The sequence below is a fragment of the Centroberyx affinis genome, unplaced genomic scaffold, assembly GCF_046629955.1.
Source record: "Centroberyx affinis isolate AG114_WGS23_722 - 3 ecotype Tasmania unplaced genomic scaffold, CSIRO-AGI_Caff_v1 ptg003464l_1, whole genome shotgun sequence".
In the NCBI taxonomy this organism is placed as follows: Eukaryota; Metazoa; Chordata; class Actinopteri; order Beryciformes; family Berycidae; genus Centroberyx; species Centroberyx affinis.
The window spans coordinates 124866-146376 of NW_027281427.1; the positions used below are offsets into that span (position 1 = coordinate 124866).

At 45.0% G+C, this 21511-nt stretch overlaps 1 protein-coding gene across 1 annotated transcript; it reads left to right on the forward strand.

Annotated features, from left to right (window-relative positions):
* Positions 1 to 965: 965 nt before the first annotated feature.
* Positions 966 to 19086, forward strand: LOC139661143 (rhomboid-related protein 1-like; the record flags this gene model as incomplete). The annotated part of the gene is made up of 5 exons (XM_071539504.1): positions 966 to 1004; positions 8283 to 8441; positions 17388 to 17612; positions 18661 to 18809; positions 18974 to 19086. Coding segments are annotated over exons 1-5 (685 nt in total), but the record flags the coding sequence as incomplete, so codon positions are not given.
* Positions 19087 to 21511: the final 2425 nt, after the last annotated feature.

Below are 21511 nucleotides of genomic sequence, written 5' to 3' on the forward strand. Positions count from 1 at the left end.
CAGTAGTGCATACAATGTGCTAATGTGCTTGTGCATATAATTAGCAGGAAAATATGTAGTTTTCTAGGAGCTTCAGTAATATTGATTTAATTAGTAGCGTGAATATATTGTCCGTTTGACAAATTTTGCTATTGACTCATTCATCTACTTTGTACTACATAACACTTGATAATTAGCAGAATAGTTACATGATTATAATTTCATCTTTCATCGTATGCCCACATATTAGAAGCTTGCTCAGTGTTTACAATGTGTGCAATTGTGCGTGTGTGTGCCTGTGAGTAAGAGACCAGACGTGTGCAGGGGGGTCTGTGCCAGTAGTAAGTGCACAGCCGCAGTGGAGCCCATCCCCTGCTCCCTCCCTGAGATGCCTTCCTTGCAGTGAGGAGAGGAGCTGCAGCCACTGGCCACTCCTTCCCCGGCTCCGATTGGCGGAGAAAGGCCACCTCCCTCCCTTGCCTCATTGGTATGCAGGCAGTGCAGTGTGTGTGAAGAGAGGAAAGAGAGAGAGAGAGGTAGCAGTCAGTGCAGTGGGATAGAGGAGAGCGAGGAGGAGGAGGAGGAGAGTGAATGAGAGCTGCTGGATCTGCCTGCCTGCCGTCTGCTGAAGCTGGGTTTACCACCGCGCCACGCTGCACTGGCACACAGCAGAGTCACGGCCCGCCTGCACACAGTCCGCACACTCAGCACCGCCGCAGACTCCACAGCACCAATTACTCCAGCGACACCACCAGCAAGGAAAACCAGGGACCACCAGGAATCAGGCTCACGGGGCTTTCTCTCTCCATCAAGGCAAAGGGGGACGCAGCAGCTATGAAGGGGCCTGACGCTACGATTTAGGCACCAGCTCCTACCTCACCCGAATCCCTCCCACCCCATTCCATCCTTACCAACACCGCCACCCCTCTCTTGCTCCTCCCTATGCCCTTGTCCTCGGCGGCTCCTCTCAACTCCCTGGCCAGTATATGGATAGAAGCTCCCTGTTTCAGCTCATACAAGAGCAGGTAAGCGAGCGAGCGAGCGAGCAGCGGCAGAGGTTTCTATGGTTACAGTCTCCTGGCCACCTCGCCGTCTATCCAGGGATTGAGACAGGAGGCTGGGGTGAGAGCTGATGTTAGGATTGATAGCGGGGGCTGTTTGCACGGGCAAAATGAGATTGTGAGACGACATGACGCCTACAAGCATCATGGGGGCATCTGGGCCCCGAGAGTGTGAGGTCAGATCATGAGCCACAGGAGGAGGAGGGGTGGGGGGCGGGGGTCATCCTGTCATGGTTTACCTGGAGGGAGGGAGGGAGGGAGGGAGGGATGCGTGTGTGGATGGATGGATAGATGGATGAATTGATGTATTCTTTATCATTGTATAGTAGAAAGGCTTTGCGATAATGGTCAACCAAGCAAGAGTGGTCACATAGCTGTTGCATGATCTTTGGCAGTAATTGCTAGTGTGTGTTTGTGCAAATGTTGTGTGTCTGTGTGTGTGTGTGTGTGTGTGTGTGTGTGTGGGGGGGGGGGGGTATGTGTGCATCTGTGCCTCTGAATCTTCCTTTTTTTCTCTTGTCATTTGAGTTGTTTTTACTCTGCTTGCCATATTCCCAGTCTTGCAGTCTTTGGCTCACAGGAATCAAACATTGCAAGATTGTACTGCTCTTCATTTCTGAGGGTCTAGCAACGAGGCAGAAGTCCTGGTCATGGCTTTCCACTAGAAAAATAGCTTCTATATGGCTTTGAACTTTCTCTTCTTTTTGGGCCCTGACATTGAATATTATTGCCTAGAACAAACACTATGTTTGATGGCCATACTTAGGCCAGTGAAAAAAAAAGTGCCTTTTCACATCTGGTTTCAAAGAGTCCTCTAGCCAGAGAGATATTTTTATAGTGCAACAGAATCTGTGTCTGAATTTAGCTTTGGTCTGCCATCTCCAAAATTAACATACCCAAACTAGATTTGAAGGCAAATTCTACCCAAAAAAGATATTTTCGGCTCAAGCTCCCTGAAGACAGATGCGATTGTGTGTGATTGTGCAGGTGTGTGTGTTTGAGTGTGTATATATTTCCAGTCCTATTTCATGTCTGGTATTTAATTCCTGGCTGTCTAATCTATCTTCTGTTTTTGATGATGAACTGGCCCATAGGGGTTTGGGCTGATTGGCAGATAGATTGGGCAATCATTCTGTCCAAGAGGGGGGAATCGATTATCTGCTGCAGGGTGGAGGGGTCACGAGTGGCCCATCAGCAACACATTGATCAACAGACTTAAGAGCCTAGGGGAGACGTGTGTGCATGTGTGTGTGTGTGTGAGAGAGAGAGAGAGAGAGAGAGAGAGAGAGAGACAGAGCAGGCACAGATGCATTTTTATGAATGTATGTGTGTGCGCGTTTTTTCTATTAAGTGGAGGAAGCCTGTGTGGGTTGAGTGAATTTCAATGTGGTGAGAAGGTGCACTGTGGTCACGGCGGCGGTCTGTGAAACCTCCGGGGCGGCAGCCAAGCTTGGTGAGTCATTTACTGTACGAGCACTTCAGTGAAAGTGCTCAGGTGATAACTGCATATTGTTGTTTTGGGTTTGTGATACCTCAACAATACATACATTCCCTCTCAGACACAGTTTTAATGCGTTACAAAAGAAGCCCACTCATCCACGTCAATATCCATTTTCTATGTAGCAAGACCTTGGGCTGGAGTGGAGATGAAGCCAATATTTCCTCAGTGTAAATGGCTGCTTGTCTTATTGATTGTTGGGTTTGCTCTGTGTGTGCCAGTATGTTCCAGTAGACAACAGTTTGCATGAACATAAACGAGCAGACTGCAGTCCTCATTAGCTGAAGTCTGGACCAAATCACTCACATTGGCTGACATCAGGCTTTCTCCACCGTCAGGTTGGGATTTCCACACTGGGGCTTTTGATTTGAAAATGGTTTCTCTAATTAGACAAGAATGACAACGATAATGTCTGATTGTTAATTTGAAGTGAGAACTGCCAACAGCTTTTAGACGGTTTAGAGGCAACAGTGAAAGCCATGCTGCCTGCCTAAACATGGTTGTTGCTTTTCTCACCTTTTATCCTGGAAAGACTTTTGCAGTCCACACCTCCTTTTTCAGCTCTGCCCTGCTTCAGATGTATATAGTTACACACACTGGAGGCTGCCTAGTGCCTTGCTCAAGGGCATATTAATGGTAGTTGTTTTGGGAGGGGAGAGTATTATTCATTCACTTTCCCTGCTTGCATTTTCACAGCTGGTCTGGGGATTTGAACCTGTGACCTTCCACTTCTTTAACATTTAGGCTATCACTGCCCCAGTGTCCAGCACTGAACAGCAGTGTGGTTTCTGCCTCCTTCAGGATCTAATTTTTCCTTAAGTCATCCTGTAAACATAGATGTGAAAGGCACATGTATCTTACATTTTGGGGATGCCGGAGTTTTCCAATCTCAGTATGGGGGTTTTTTTGGCCAAAAAAAGGACTGGGCATCCTTGGCTTACATGAGTACCGCAGGTCTAAAGGAGAGGGGGTATTGTTGCAGCCCGCTCACATTGAACCACATGAAAATGCTGCAGGGAGAGACAGAAAGAAAGCAACAGTGGCTACATGAGTGAGTTTATTAGTCTTTGTCTGCAGGAGGTAGCAATGCTGAGCTCAGGCTATTTCTGGCCTATGCAGCACACACATACGCTCATGATGAGAGCACACACACACACACACACACACAGTTTGTCTGATTGTCTTTCTATAGCAGTGTCACTGATAAGAAAACTCGTTGGTGGGCAGCACTCCATCACTGAGGCCTGCCATCATTAGTCTGTGAATATCTCCCACCATGTCATACAGTTCTTATCTATCTTATTTATATCTCTCCCATAAGGACTGGGGGATCTGAATGCTATTCTGACATATTTATGTCAAGCAGAGAGGATAAGGCTCCTATGCACGTTCGCCTTTCATCGTTCTCTGATGCCAATTTGCATTCAGCTGCACTTAAGAAATGCCTCCGGCTGTTTGCACTATGGTTAAACGCCAGGAAATGTAGTAAGATGATTATTTACATCAAGGAGAATTTCCTTGGATGTCTCCTCTTCAATAATCTCCACCTGTACTGAAGAGAGGGCTGTCTGCTTCTTACGTCCATCACGTTTGCAGTGCCACAGTAGTAAAGTTGAAGTGTAAGTGATGGTAGCAGTAGGGCAGAACATGCAATGTGATAATTAGAGTCAGTGGCCCAGTTGTTGGTGAACAGCAGTGGGACCTGAGGGTAGCAGAGATGATTCAAAGGGTTATATCCAATGCCATGCAAATAATATTCTGCCCTGTAAATGCCATCGCCATCTGCAGCTACAGGGCCTTAGTCAGGTTCGAGAGTCATGCTTACGGACACTAAAGTAGTCCATATTGTTGACACGGTCCTGGTACAACACCATATAGAAGACCTCTCGCTCTGCCATTTCAGCATCTACTGGCTGCACCCAGGCCAGGGTTTGGTCCCCCCTCGCCCCTGTAGAAGAGACTGATAAGTCAAGTCAGTCCTGGGCTGGGGTCAGTCGGAGTAGCTGACGGTAATAGAGGTCCTGGGGGTTAACACTGAGATCATTACCCCGCAGTCAGCATTCCACTTCCTCTTCCTCCTCCTCCTCTTCCTCCTCTTCCTCATTTTCTGCACAATCCCCTATTTCTTGTCCATTTCCTCCCACTTGCTCCTCAACCGGCCCAGTTCAGTTGCTTTCTGTCCTTTAACACCTCCACCTTCCATCCATAATCTTAGACACGCACCCACCCACCCTCCGACATCTAAGCCCTGCCTTCATCTTTTTATTACCGCCTCATTCTTTTTTCATCGGTCTATCCTCTTGCCGTCCATCTGTATCCCCCACTCTCTCTCCCCTTCTTTTTTTGTCTCCTTCCTTTGCCTCTTGAACACCAGTACCTCGTAAAAAAGGAAGAAAAAAAAAGAAAAAGGGAAAATGCGAGAAAGCGATGACACGCAGGCAACCGGTAACCATGGCAACGCATGCAGCTTGTCAAAGCGTCGTCCTCGCCAGTGTTGGATCGCTTCAATAACTGCGCCCCTTTCAGTGCTGTCCCCTCCTTCTCCCGCACCCCTCTCTCTCTCTCTCTCTCTCTCTGTCTCTCCCTCCCTCTTTCATGAGCGTCACCAGCCTGCCCAAGCGCAAACAGCCTCTTCTTGCCAACACTCATTCATCTCCGCGTACCTCATCTCGCTAATTGATAATCCTAATTGGCTACAAGGACCAATCCCTCCACCTCCTTGTTTTCTCCACAGAGAGTCTCCCCTGTGTAATGTTCTTTCTGAATAAGGTCAGGCAAAGAAGCGAATGGTTTTCTGTACCGTATGACAGCTCGGTGTCAACACTAGTGTCTGCGTAAATGGTGCACAGCTACATACCATACAGCCCCGCGTGTGTATGTGCGATCTCTGGGGCCGCTGTATGTGTGGTGATGTGCTGACATATGGAGGCTGACAGTAATCAGACGTCCCCAGTGTGGCTCTGTGTTCCCCCTGTCAGCCCGGACCGAGCCAGGAGCACATTAGAATCTGATCTATCTCCCCTCAGTGGCAAGTGGATGCAGAGCAGTGGAGTGTGTCACAGCCCTCTGATAGAATAGAGAAGACTGCGAGAGAAGACTGCTGGGCTAGGCAGACACACACACACACACACACACACACACACACACACACGCACACAGAATAGCAGACAGTGGCCGGGCATTTTTATGCACCGTGCGTCTCCGTTTCGTGCCTATCTCCTCTCCGGTTTACAGTCTCTTCTTCTTCTCACCTCTCTTTTCGTGTACCTTCTCCTCGTTCAACCGTTCCTCCAATTTCACCATTCGTCGTTTCTTTCATACTCCACCCCCCCCCCTTACCACTGTCTGTCTCCCATTTTCCTTCTCTTGCTATCTCTTTTTTGTGATAGTCTTGTCTTTCTCTCCCCCTCTGTTCCTCTCGTATTATCCCGGTGCCCTACACATCCTGAGGGAACGTTGGCCGTATCAGCACCCTTCGCTCTGTGTGCCTCAAGGGAAGAATGGGCCGTGTTTTAACAAACGTCCATGGAACACACAGTTAAGGGGATTATCTAAAAATAGACCTGGGCCCATTTTCTTTCCCTTCTTGGTTCGTTTTCGTACATGTGTTTGGTTTCAGATGCATTTCAGGAAGCCGCTCTGAGGTTGGTGGCTGCCAGGCCCGGCCAACCAGGAGCTCGCCATTCAGCAGAGATTACAGTGTGTGTGTGTGATGTGTGGGGAACAGTGAGGGTGGGATGGACCAAATGTGCTTATGTGCCAGTATCTAATGGCGAGAGAATATGAGTAGGGACAGTCGCCAAACCGCACACTCAAGTATTGTATGGATTTTGCCCTTGATGTGTGAACACTCCTCACTTCAAAAATGTACGTGATATGAAGAGTGTTTGCAGTATGTTCGCTTCTCCAACCCAGTGAATGCCTTAGAGACAACAATGGTTGTGTATTCATATAAAACCATACGGTCATGTCTGATTAACCTTGGCTTTGAGTAACCTTCCGTGCTGCTGAGAGCCTTGTGACATAGAATAGTAGTGTAAAAGTATCATGAAGTAGGAAAAACTATTCACTACACATACCAGCAGTAGGGAAGCATACATTCAACTTGAGTGAAGCATCATCGAAACTAATCCATTAGTTCTTACCTCTAGGACACTGTCCCAGGTTAATAAATAGATAATAAGTGATCAAGGCAGTGGGAGAAGTAGCTTAAATGGAATTAAAGGGATGCTTGTGTTCAATTAAACAGCCATAAACACCTCTGAGAACAATATAGGGGAGAAGGAAACCACAGCACACATAAACATCCTGCAAAGAGGGAGACACACACACATAGTCGCACACCAAACAGATTTTCTGATTGATCTTCCTTGTTCCTTAGTTGAGCAGCAGAGCTTTAAGCTCTGAGCTTGCTCCTGCTGTAGAGACCGACACTGCGTGGCGTAGTTTAATGCAGCTCTCCTGCATCCAGTGAAGCGCCTTTGTGTCACCGTGTCAGAACAGACCGGGTCCAGACTGAGGCGGCTTACAACAGATTCATCTCGTGGACTCATGACATGGGCAAAGATGATCCGGCGCGACTGACTCCAGACTGACGCAACATCTGAAAGCCCACTCTCCCCCCCGGGGCAACAAGAGGCTGTTGGTTTACTATCCAAAGCCTAATGAGGCTGTGTTAGCATTCAGGAAACAGTAAAAGGAGAGGCGGCAAGGGCTCTTCCCATGTGGTCTCTTTGTACTGCTCCAGATTGTCCTTAGGCACACTCCCACAAACACAGTCAGATGCACTAAAGAGAGCTGGCATGAGAAATTAACGCGCCATTGGAAAGAAATTGAACTGCATTTAGGTAAAAAAAAGTAAGGGACGAAAATGAAGTAATAAGTATGCTGAAACTCTGAAACTGCCCCCCAAAAAACACACATTACATAAACCACACGTAGATACACACCCTATATTTTACGGCCCATTTTAACCGGGTACTATTTTAGACGCTACACTCAGGCTTTTTTATGACACTCCCCCGCTTAAATCAATTATGAGGAGCAGCAGTGGCATGCAGGCATCAGCGGTAATAACCCATGGGGCTGTGGGTCTCAGTGAGTGAGTGGTGATTAATGAAAACCACACTGATTGGGAGCTGCAAATGTGGCCGGGGACGGACTCACACAGTCAAACGAAGCATCCACTCAGACACGAAGACTAAAAAATCAACCTAATTTAGTGTTGAGGTTTTTTTTTTTTTTGCTCCAACTGACTGCAGGGAAACGGCAGGTCACCGTATACTATTAGAAAGACCTGTCAGCTCATCTTCTCTCAGCTCCAGCAATAACAATGACCCTGCTGTTTCTTCGACAGACCTGCTCCTTTAATGAGGTCGAATGGTGCTGTTTCTTAAGGCAGGTCTAATTTGTTCATCTGCATCATGGTGGCAACATTGCTTAATTAATCCCGGTGTCTTTGACTGAGCTCTCCATTGTCCTCGTGTGTATCTATTGTGTCTCCTGTTGTTGACTTCTCAGCTGTCTATGAACCTAGTTGATTACTGACGCATTCCCCCGCGGGACACACTGACACCATTCCTCATCACTGCAGTGCAGCCTATTGTTCGCCGTGTACTTCAGGAAAAAAAAAGTCTTGTAAAACAGTGTGTTTCACAAAGATGCAATGGAGAAACGACATCACGATTAGGACCGCTATTATGCCGTTCTCGTCCCACTGTTCTGAGACTGTTGTGTTTTCCCAGCTGGACCCAGAGAACACCGGTTTCATCGCAGTGGAGAACTTCACCAGTTTGGTGGAGCACCATGAGCTGCAGCTGGACCCATCCAAACTGGACATGCTGTTCGCCCTGGTCCAGAGCAACGAGGACGGGCAGGTGTGCTACCAGGAGCTCATCGAGCTGGTGAGTGGAAACCGGTACAGACACACACACACATCCAGTGGCCTACAGCACACACACTTGCACACAAGTACACACATAGCAGAAACAAACACATGCACTGACAGTCACGTAAGGCATTTCATGTCTTGAAGCATAGACCCGAATGTACACACACACACACACACACACCTTTGTTTGATTTCTGAAAGGTTAGGGAATTGACTCTGTCTCTTGCACACCGAGCCAGCGCTTCACGACGGCAAAATTGACTCGACCATTGAAGTCTTTTAGTCCTGCAAAAGCGGGATCAATCTTTCCAGTTAAATCTATCAGTAAATCCACACACTTAACCTCGCAAACAATGTACTAGCAAACACCCAAACCAAGCTGATAGGCACAATATCAGAACAACGAATTTTGATTATCACAACTGCTTCTGGACATATTCTGGACACATACACACACGCACAGATACACATACAATCATATTTCATCATGAAGACATTATATATGCTACTGCATATATAATATATGCAAGTTGTAGTAATAGTTTAGGGTGGAATAACACTGAGGGGAGTTGGGTCTGCTTTGATAAAGCCATCCTATATGTTCCAATGGCAATAAGGCCGATACTGTACAAGAGTATATTCTGTATACCGAGAGAGACGTGAGAATAATCTGTATACTGCTATATACCCTATTCTGCTATGTTTTTGTCCTTTGCCTGTGCGTTGAAAGTGAGGTCAGGTCCTTCAATTTTTATTCATTCACTGCTTCTTCACCTATCTGTGTTTACAATTGCATTCCCATTATAAATTCATGTAGAGCCTTATATGAGAAGGGCTGATTCTCCCCAAGACGGTAGATGAGCGCCTGCCTCCGCTCCTAGCAGCATACGGGTGTAAGCACCGTGATTAATTCAACGCGATGCAATTCCTGGCATATTTTCACTTCCTTAAGCTCGTTTCTTCTCTGGCTCTGTCTCTCTCTCTCACTCTCTCTCTCTCTTCCTGTGTTCTGCTACCCGTGGTTTGTAATGAAGGCCACTCAATTTGAAGCAGGTCCAAATCCTGAGGTCTCTGCCACTAAAGAGAAAGCGCTGCCGAGGTGCTGTTCCCACAGGGCTGCCTCCCCTTTACGTTATCCCTCCTCCTTTTTTGGAGCTCTACCACTCTCTTCCTCCGCCATCCTTGAAGTGGTATTTTCATTTTACTGCATCCTCATCTTCACCTCTCACTTTGTCAAGCCAAATAATATCAACCCCCTTATTTTGAACCTCCCCTCTTTGAACCCTCAGATCTCATTTCCTTCTCTCTGATTCCAAACTCCTTGTGAGCATATGTTAGGTGCGGGAAAAAAAAAACGTGCCTCACCTCCGACGGCATCAGGGAGACACTTTTAACATTGCCCATCAGCCAAATGCAAATTGCCTTCGATTAGCCCAGCATTGGTAGTAGCAGGCAGTAATCTGAGGCAATTTGAGAACGCCCAACCTCACAGAGATATCGACCCCCAAGTCTGATTTTAAAGATTTGTCTGACACATACATGCACACTCACATGCCCATGCACACACACACACACACACACACACACACAGACACAGACACAGACACAGACACAGACACAGACACACACACAGACACACGCAGCTTTCTATACATGCATGCAATTTGCATATATTAACTATATGCAGACGTTTGATCAAAGACTATTGCAGACACCCACCCCACACCTCTCTCTCGTTCTCTCGCTCTCTTTCACACACACACAGACACACACACTCTCACATTCCCCATGTGCACAGAAACACAGACAGACTCTCATTCATACACATGAGCGCTGCCGGTACAAATTTGCTGACTAATTTAGATGATATTCAGATGTTGATGTGAATCTGGTCTCCCAGTGATGCGTGCTCAGTTGCGAGCGCAGGTTTTCTGTCTCTCTGGGTCGCGCTGCGGGCCGACACGGGGAACGTGTCGCATATAGCATGACATTTTTAACCAGGTCATCAGCGAGTCCCCCGGGCCTTGCTCTCTCTCTTCCTCTCCTTTCTCTCTTCCGCTCTCTCACTTTTCTTGTTTTCACTTTTGTCTCTCCCAGTAATCCCCTCTCTTCACTCTCTCATTTCCCTATTCTTTGCTCTTTATCGAACCCATCTTTCTCTCTCTCCCTCTCTTGCTACCTTGCTCTTCTTCTCTCTCTCCCATTTTCTTATCGTCTGCCGCCCCTTCTTCCATCCAGATCTCTCTCTTTCTCTCTGTCTCTCTGGCTGATTTATAGGTATGACTACATAGTTAGTATGCGACAGATGACACTGATATTTTTACTTGGAAAGTGCAGCGCTGCCATTATATTATCGCCAGTGTCCACAGTATGCCGTCTATCTTGATTTGAGGTCTGGCTTCTGGACTAGTATGCAGTATCCAGGGTGTGTGTCTGTGTGTGTGTCAGTGTGTTTATGTGTGTGTATAATATAGGTCCATGCCCTGTAAAACTCTTTCAGCCCCCAGGCCATTGTGATTCCAACTTATTTGTTTCTTTAACGAGTGTGTGCAGCACTTCTCTGGTTTGTTGTTCTACACTCTCTCTCAGTGAGTTTTAGAGCAGTTGGTCCACGATGCCTCTCTCGACCTGAGTGGGCATAAATGTGTTTGAATCGCACCATTAGGCAACAGATTCTATGGGTGTGTGTGTATGTGGAACTGTTTTTGACATCTTTCATGTTATTCATGCAGGCTGATCCTAGCCAGAGAACTCCATCAGTTCAGCCTGAGGGGTGAATAAGTAACGCTCCTCTAAAGCCTCTCTTGGGGAAGTGCACACACATATATACACACACACACACACACACACACACACACAAACACACACATACGCACACGAGCGCTGGTTAATGCACTCACTCACACACATACGCTCACAAGGAGGATAGGTTCATATTGTACAACTAACCCACAGTAGAGAGAGTACTTTCCACACAAAAATCTCACACATCACGCTGCTGCTGCAAGACTTTACATCCAGTGACACATTTCCACACAATTACACACAGACATTGTCTCAGTGCAGGAGACTGACTTCGAGACAGTTCACACTTGGCAGGAGCTCTGGGGGGAACGATACGCTGTCTGTGATAGACTGGTGTGTATCTGCGAGCAGAGGGTAAAACCGGGGCCGTGTTGCCGCCTAAGGAGCCGGTGTGTTTCTACGTGTGTAATTGCACGTATCGATTTCTTTAAAGAGAGCGCTCTGATGCTATCATGTACCAACTGTGTAATTGAAGAAGTGTGTCATTGTTTTCCTCCGGGTGGTAATTTGGCTAATGTTCGACGGAGATCCAAGATGGCTGCCATGGTTAATTATACGGGGGGGAGGAGGATGTATTTTAGAGATTATAGTGGGGATTCTCTTTGTTCCGGTTGGAGGATTTTAAGAGTGCTGCTTTGTGCTCAATTTTTGTGCAAAATTTTTGGGATTAAGGCCCCAGTTAACAGACTGCAGGACACCTATGGCCATGATAGTATTATGTGTCCACTGTCTGGATATTTATGATATTAAGTGGCTGCAGCACAGTCATTTTTTGTATTCTAAAGGTTTCAAGTGGTGTCTTTTTTGTCGTGTTATTTGCCCACAGTTCATCCATCTCCAAAGACACAGATTGACCTATTAACATCACCTCACACATGCATACACTGTTGCATACTGACACACACGCAACCACAAACGTCCAGTCAAAGCATTCCCCATTGTAAATGGTTTGCTGGCTAAAACTGGTGCACTTTGCTTAAGTGTCCTGGAGTGAAGGTTTTTCCGGTTTTAGACTACAATGATTAAACCATGAGGGAGGGTGGTGGCCATGGGCTGCTGAGGGAAAAAGGTGGACTCTCATTTTAAAAGGATTTGGGCAGAAAAGAACCTGAGAATGTGGGTCAGGGTAGAATCAGCAAACGCAGGGCTGAGATCCGCAGTGATTTGGATTCTGCTGTAAGAGTGTGTGTATGTGTGTGTGTATGTGAGAGAGAGAGAGAGAGAAAGAGAGAGACACTTTGGTCTTCTGACTGAATAAATGCTGCACTGACACTGTTAACGAAGTGGTGGCGAATCACTAACTAAGCTTCGTTAATTGGCACAGTTTAGTAACGATAAACACGTTATCGTTATGAATAAATGACAAGGCCTCTCTGAAGTCATGCCTGCAGGGTTGTTGGTGTGTGTGTGCGTGTGTGTGTGTCAGGGAGGAAAAGAGTGAGTGAGAGATCACCTCTCAAACAGCTGAGGAGTTAATAAACTCGGAGCAAAATCTGAATAATTTATAATAATCCAAAGTAAGGTTTGTATCTGTAGTGCTGACGCCTGAATGGCCTTTGAACCAATTTTTTTTACTAATTAGTATTCAGCTGTAAGGTATTGACCATGTGGTAAGGCTAATTAAGCCATCAAGGACATTGACTAGAGCTGAGAGCAGCATGTACAGTAAGGCTACATGCAGCTTCCAAGAAGAGGAGAATGGACCCTTGCTGTTGGAGACACACACGCACACACACACACTGCTGTCAGTTTGGCCCGTTCAGCTGTCCCTAAAGGGGAATTCTATCTTTAGCTCTTTGTGCTCTTAGCCTCAGCATCAATTATTCCCTGGCAGACGTTGCCTCGTCAGGGGACTTCCTCAGTTACCGATGCCCAAGTCAGAGGTTTCCCCCCCCAACGTGTTTCGCGATGTGAAGTGATTCTCAGCGCACCCTGCTTCACAGCTCATCTCAGTGTGTCTTCTCAAGTTCGGCTGCTTATATGTGCCTTATTGTCTGCCTCCCGTCTCTCTCCTGTCCCCACTTCAAAGGCTGCTAATACTCACTTTAGAGGCGGCAGTCCCGCGTGTCAGAGGAGGCAGAGCGGACTGACAACTGTGTCTAACGGTGTCTCCGGGGAACGTTCAGGAGCGCAAATCTCAGAAGGGGAATTCGAATGGGAAAGCCCACAGTGCAAGGTGGAGAGGCAGCAGGTGTTTCCAGTGAGCAAACACAGATAAAACAAATTCAGAAACACAGTCGTCGTTTAGAGAAGAAAGCCCACAGAGGAGGGAAAAACTCAGTTGTGTTTTTCCACCTCTTATCCACTCCTCCACCTCCTCTTTCCACAAACACACACTTCCACCTTTTGATTGTCAATTCAACAGCACACTGTGATGAAGATATTCAAAAAGAGGCCTCCAGAGTTTGTGAAGTGAGCTCACTCAGGCAGGCATCTCATTTTCCCTCCTTAATTTCCCCTCTCTCCCTTCTAATGTCCCTCCACTCCTCTCCTTCTGCTTTTCCTCCCAGCCTCAAGTATAGTGTAATTGCATTTTCTAGGCCTGATTTCCATACTAAATATGCATCCTTCCATCCATGGGAGAGCCAGCAGCCCAGCTCAGCTTCGTTCTGGTTATCACTGTGCCACAGGCCCTCACACCCGCATTGTTCAAACACCAGTGTCATAATTACCCGTAGTTATGGTAGTTATAGCATCTTGCTCTGCTAACTTCAGCAACACCACAACAGCTCAGCACTATTTCTGTGTTTCCAGAACAATTTCTTCAAAAGAAAAAGAAAGTTCCTCCATTTGTGGAACAATTTGCTCATTAGTTCTTCATCATTTGCTCATTTATTTACTTTCGCTGTCACCCTGTTTGTTTTGTTCATTAGCCTTTATAGATATTGACCCACAGTTTCCCTCACTATGCCCCCTGCAGTGTCCGCATGTAATGAGTCTGCACACAGCGGCACCCAGCTAATGAATTACGGTTGGTGTGCTTTAACTGGAGGGCCCCACTGCCCATGGGGACTGTCTGACCTGCAGTTTTGTTAGCTGCCATATTGTCTTGGCAACATCTCGGATTATGAGATACTCATACATAAGGTTTGAACAGTAGCAGCTGCTGTCCTCTTTCCCTTCCCTTACCCCCCTTTTTTCTGTGAAACTCATTTTCATGCAGTGTCATATCACATCATAAGATATGGTTTGATATACAGATAATTGCTTAGTCAGCCATTTGTCCTAGTTGCAGCTATATTGTTTTAGCTGCACTGGAGACATCAGGCATCTGGCATCGCCTTATTAAGTGAATGTTGCTTCTGAGCCATGCATTCTTGCTGTCTGTAAAGAAAACGCAGATATTGACTGTGAAGGATCCCTGTTGTGAGAAGCTGGTCAGACATCAATATTTTTGGTGCGAAGTCTGACGCATGAATTCTTTGTGCTGTTATCCTGACAGCGCTTTGCCTCAGCTGTCAAAATAATGGCGTCAAGGTACTTTTCATCCTAAGCTTCTATTAAAGAAAGTATCAATTGTGTTTAATATAGTGGGTCACGCTACCCTGCAGGCTGCTGCAGTGCCTCTGCTCACTAAGCAAACCTGGAGTCTGTGATAACATGAGACTGTCACCCATCTCCCCCTACACACACACACACACACACACACACTAACAGTAATACTGTTCATTATTGCAGGAAGTCATTAATTGGAGTTGGAGTGTGAAATTCTCAGTAATAAAGATTTCTGGTTTACTGAGAATTTAGCTATTGATGGTGATCACTCTCTCTCCCTGCTCTCCCTTTGGTGGCAGAAAAAGTGATAATTGGTTGTTTATACTCGCCACATGCATCTAATGTTAATACTTTTAATAGCAGCCTTGCTTAGATAGGGGAAAAGAAAGTAGAGTTTGTTTTGTTTTGGGTGACTTTAATGTCAGGCTAATCAAAAATGAGACTCAAAGCAGATTTCTTGAAATCTAAGTACTTAATCATTTCTACATTAATCAGAAAACCGGTTTCAGTTGCTGCTCTAATTAACTATTATAGTATTATAGAATATTTTTTACCAAATGTCTGCATAATGTTTTCAAGACTGACATTCTGTACATTGACATTTCAGATGTTTTCCTTTATATTTTGTCTCTGGATCAAACCGATGGGAATGTAGAGATCGTCAGAGTGCAAAATGTTAAACAAGAGAAATCTGAATCGTTTTAAGATGCACATTGATGATCCCACATGAGAAACAGTTTACAAAATCAGTGATGTAGAATTATCATATAAGTCATTTCTAGCTACACATGGTTGTCTGTTATTTATAAATGATTCCCTTTAGCCAGTGCATGCAAAAAGAAATTAATGGATACCTGAAACCTTGGTTCATCACATGTGAATGCAAGTACAAATATACAGGTAATGTATTAACAACCAGCCAGTTTACCTAAATACACCCATTTACCAAGAATAACAAAAAAATTACTTCATTAAAAGGTTCATTAACAATATCAGAACAACATGAAAAGTTATCAGTCTGTTCCTGAAACAAGAAAAAGGTATTCTCAACCTTTCTGCTTACAACTTAATGATAAAAGTAAAACTTATATAAACCGTCATGGTAACGCTTGTGAACTCAGTACTTTATGAATGTTGGCTCGTCCCCGTTTGGGGCGATTAGTCACACTGATGACTCGCCTTCAGATTATATGAAAAGAAGCTATCCTTCTTTACTGAGCTTTGATCCACTTACTGAGGAGGAAGTCATGGATATAATTGGTAAGATGAGAAATTCAGCAGCAGGCCATGATGAGATCTGCTCATCTCTGGTAAATAAGGTGTGTGTCCTTGAATTCTCAAGCCGCTGACAGATATATGATCTCAAACTGACTGGAAACAGGATCATTCCAAAAAAAACGTGACGTTGCAAAAAACGAATTCTGCGAACAAACACCCGTTTTTCCATGGGAAAAAATGAAAGTAGCCAGGTTTCATCAACCACATTCCTTGGAGTCATGATTGAGCTGGAAAATTCATGTTCATCTATTCTGAAATAAAATGAAAAAGTGTCTTGGTATCATCAAAAGAAGTAAACACGTCGTCCCGCACGAATGATGCAGGCGCCCATAGGCCAATCAGTAACAAGTAAACAAACATTGTAGTGCCCTCCTAAGGCTAATCAGTGTATTTTTAAAAATGCTGGAATGGAGCAATGGCACGCATCATTCCCCGAAGTTTCATCAAAAGCCAATCAGTAGCCAATCAGATGAGATATTGTGCATGATGAACAGACGGACAGACGGACTGGGGCCGATCCATAGTCCTTCCCTCAATTTCATTGTGGGGGACAATCAGTGGTTTGGCTCATCAGACATGTATCTGCTGCAAGCTAAATGTTCTGTCCATCTTCAATATAATAATATATAATAATATTTATTTTTATTTAGAAATAATGTACATACATCAGCTATAATCCCTTCCCTTTCCCTGTAAAGTGTACTTTCAATTGAGTGCACAAGTTCATGCATATAACACTAATACTAACACTAATAACCTGCACCCTCTCAGATTCCAGACGACCCACTGTAACTTCACATCAACAATTTCAAATTTACACTTAAGACCTGTCTGATGAACCAAACTGCTCAATGATTTCCTTCAATAACAGTCTACACATTTTTCTCTCCCTTGTTCTCTGTTTGAACACACACACACACACACGCGCACACACACACACACACGCACACGCACACGCACACACACACGTACTCTCACTCACTCTCCATTTGACTTAATTTTGATTGCAAGTGCAAGTGAATAAACTCTAAACTCTGGTGTTTTGATTGAATGAAATCAATGCAGTGACTAAATATTTGCCACTTTGAAAACAGAACACTTTGTTTTCTCTCTCCCCTCTTGAAACTGGGAGAGAGGGCAAGTAGTTTGAAAGCCTAGCATGTCTACATCTCAGTCCTTGTTGCTTTCAACAGGCTGATTTCATAACATTCTTCAGAAAGACTATTTTTAATGATGGTTTGGTGTTTTGAAAGGCCATTTTTATTGAAGGTTTTTTTTCTTTTTTCTTTACACTGTTTAGACGAAGAAGGCCATTTGGACCAATTCAAAGGAGTATTCCACATTTATCTCACGAATCTCCTGTTTTTCTGCCTCTCCTCAGATGAGCAGCAAGCGCTCCAGCAGTTTCCGACGGGCCATCGCCAATGGCCGCCGCACGCTGCAGAGGGAGATCCTGCTGGACGAGACGGGGCTGGGTGTGTACAAGCGCTTTGTGCGCTATGTGGCCTATGAGATCCTGCCCTGCGAGACAGACCGGCGCTGGTACTTCCACCAGAACCGCCTGTGTCCCCCGCCTGTCTTCATGGCCATCATCACCATCGTCCAGGTGAGACTGAGATGCGGTTGTAGGTTCAGTAGATCATTAGACAAATCTTGTGTAGTGTATAGTCTCTTCCTCTAACTCAGCCTATTGGTTCAGATGTAGCCTCTAATCACAAACATTTAGCTGAGCCTCATATGTGCTGGTAAATGATTTTAGCCTATTCTGTTGGCTCAGTCTTTGACACACAGCCTCTGACACATTTGTGGCCTTTGATCACACGCTTTTAGTTACCTCCGCCAAGGTGGTTATGTTTTTGGTGCCATTTGTTTGTCTGTCTGTCTGTTTGACTGTTAGCAGGATTACGGAAAAACTACTGGCCTACACTCTCCGAGTGCCCTTCTAGTTTAGCTTGATATGAGCTGGTAACCCATTTGGGGGTCAGGGGCTTAGTGGCTGCATTTTATGCCATTCCTCCAAGCTGAAACTTCCAGTCAGCCTGCATGCAGGGATTTTTTCCGCCACTGATTTGAAACTTGGAAACAAGGTCAGGAAGCGCTCTGGCCACCACAGTGGCATTAATTGGCCAATTATGTTCATTTGGAGAAAAGAAAACCACTAAGCACAGCAGCCTGCGCGGACCAGAGTTGAATGGCTGGGGATTAGACAGTAAATATAACCTACTGCTGCTCAACAAAGCCTCATCATTTCCCCTGAATTCATCATAATTCTGAAGAAAGCCAAGTGCTGTTAAAATACTTCCATATGGCACTGAATGGCCTGTAATGACAATGGGGATATGATAATGAATGTTCACGTTCGTTTTAATTCATACAGACAATGATTCATTTATCTATGAAAAGAAGCTAATGGAATTGGACCAGATGTGTCTTTTTCTGCATGCAATAATTGTCTCCAGCAGTGCAATAGTCAACAACTGAGGCGTATGAAGAAAGAAAACATCATGTGTCTGTCTTTCATAAACCACGACAATTTTTTGTTTTGGCGGGGGCAATCTCTTCACTTTTTGTAACAGCAATCTGCAGTGAGAGCGTGTGATGGTGATGTCAGCAAGAACTGACTCCGGCTTTGTGTCGTTTCTCTCTCACCGCAGATCATTGTGTTCATGTGCTATGGCATCATGCTGAACAAGTGGGTTCTGCAGACCTACCAGCCTGACTTCATGAAGAGTCCCCTCGTCTACCACCCTGGCCACCGGGCGCAAGTGTGGCGTTTCTTCAGCTACATGTTCATGCACGTTGGGTAAGTGTACGAAACCCCCTCCCACCGAGCCCGACCTGGCTGCAAGTGATGCAGACGGGTAGAAGGGATGGATGGCAGTAGATCATTACTGCAGATGAAGGCTGATAAACGGGAAAGTCTCCTTCCTCACCGTCACTTGTTGTCTTTCTGTCCTCTCTCTTCAGTTTGGAGCAGCTGGGGTTCAACGCTTTACTCCAGCTGATGATTGGCGTTCCTCTGGAGATGGTCCACGGCATCTTACGAATAAGTCTGCTTTACATGGCAGGAGTGGTGGCCGGTGAGTGTCAGTGGGCTGTGCATGGAAAAGATAAATGTATTGGGTAAATGTGAAGTATTTAGTGATGTAGCGGGTAATTTAGGGATAGTTATCATATGTTTATATATGGATTTACTGTTAAAAGGTGAAAATGAGACAGCCAGCTGGTCACTACAGGTTGTTGTCTCTATGCTATCCCTATTTTGAATAAATAAAACAGTGAAATCAACAAAAAAATGCCTACTTTATTCTCTATCCTGTGTGTGTGTAGTGTGTGTGTGTCTTTGTGTGTCTGCAGAATATCAGTGCTGACATGGTTCGATATAATGGTTTTTGTATTATTAATGTTTGCGCAGTATATTACTCGTAAGAATGGTTTGTTTGATTTTGTTTCGTTGGTGCCTTCATTATTCATCAAGGGTAATAAATCGAAGGCGTCGTATTGCATTTCACATTTGTTGTAACAAAGCCAGCGGGTACTTTAAGCAGGATTTGGTAGCGTTTTGTGCACAAGCTGACATGCATGAGAGGCCTGTTTAATAGTTTTGATATACATGACCTGGCCCTTTAAATAATACAGGTCACTAAGCCGAATGCAGCAGAATCACTCAAGGTGCCCAGAGGTCGGGCTGCAGCACTCAAGTCATTGTTGACAAGAAACCTCATTAACTTCCATCCTCTTCCAAGGCAGTTTGGAGATTGGGAATTTAAGATCCGCACTGATTGTGGCATGTGGTTTTTCACTGCCGTTTTGCTGTCAATCCATAATTGCAGAAATCTTATCAACACTGACGCATAAACCTCTTTTCGCCTTTGATCCTCACTGTGAACAGCTTTTTGTCTTGGATCTCGTAAATCTCTTGCTAACTATTATTTGATTACTGTCAAGAGCAGCAGCCTAATTCATATTGAGTGATATCCATTCATTTTCAGTAACCTGATTTTTAGCCTTTCCTTTCTGTGAGACTGAAAATCCAAAATCTTTATTTCTCCATTTCCTGTCTTCTCTCTGCACACAGTAAAATGGAGTTAACGCTCCTCAAAACTCCTTGTGCTCGCTGAAAATCAGTCCCCCACCCCCTACACACACACACACACACACACACACACAGGCACAGTCACAGTCACACACACACTCTAAACGCTCATAAATTATTGTAGCTTTGATTTATTTTTGCAATGATGACAGAGAGAGAGAGAGAGCAAGCAAGGGAGTTGGAGGAGAAAAAGTGGGAGAGTAATGCAGGGTTTCTCTCTGGGGAATTAGCCTAAGTGCAGTTTGAGATGCTGTTTGGAGATTTAAGCTGCAGTCTGAACCAAGAGGGAGAAGAAAGCAGCGAGGGGAACGTATGGGCTGACATTTGCACCGCCACAGCTTGAATTTGAACTGCATTCATCATTGCAATCAAAAGTTGAATTTGCATTGCACAAGTTGAATCTAAAGTTGAATGTACTTGTTTGAAATTGAACTAGATTCTTAATTGCGTTCATCTTGCATTGAACTTTTTCGTTTGAAGTAAATAACGCTAAATAGACTTTCAGATTCAGCTCTTCTACTTAGGCCTCAATTTTCTGACATCTCCAGACTGTGGAAAAGCAAAAGAGGGAACAATTCAGCTGACGGTCACAACGCGATGAACGACTTCAGGAGCGTAATAACTTGACCTTCTGATTCTGGTTGATGGAGTTCAAATTGAAGCTGTGCTGGCACAAATGTCAGCCAATAGGAAAGCAGTCCATTAGAGAGAGAGGAGAGCAGGTTGTGAAGTGCGCTGGGACTCTGCGTGTGTGTGTGTGTGTGTGTATGTGTGTGTGTGTGTTTGGAGGTTGGAGGGAGGAGGGGGATGGTTCCAGGGATAATGACAAGGTGAACTTGCTTGGGACTAGAAGGAAGGCAACACTGCCACCAGGTGAGAGGTCACTTGAGGTCGACCACCCGGGCTTTGGGCGCAGTGGGAGGTTTAAAAAGACACTAGTTGTTTTCACGCTGGAACGCTGGTAGCAAGCTGAGGTGTTGTGCGTGCTGACATTTTGTTCAGATGTTATGAAAGTCAATATGAAACAATCGTGAAATGATTACATTTTAGATTCCTTTTGAGTTCGCTCGGATGGCAGTTGTTGCATTTGTCATTTCGAAGGTGAGTTTTAAAATTGGACTTTAGGAGATTACATCGCTGTATGTCCTCAACTTACGTCTCCCATGGCTGTATTACTTTTTCCTGTTCTCCCTCTCCATCTCTTTACATTGTTTATATGTGTGTTGTGGCTGGATAAAGTGCCTGGCCTGATAAGATGATAAAAGTTGCTTTGGAACGACAACCATAGCCTATGGGCTTTATAATTTAACCCCTTACAAGTTAATGAGCTAAAAAAAAAAACAAGTACATTATCATACAAGGCTTTGTTTGACATTTTCAAGCAATCATTGATTTGGTGTACTGGTATG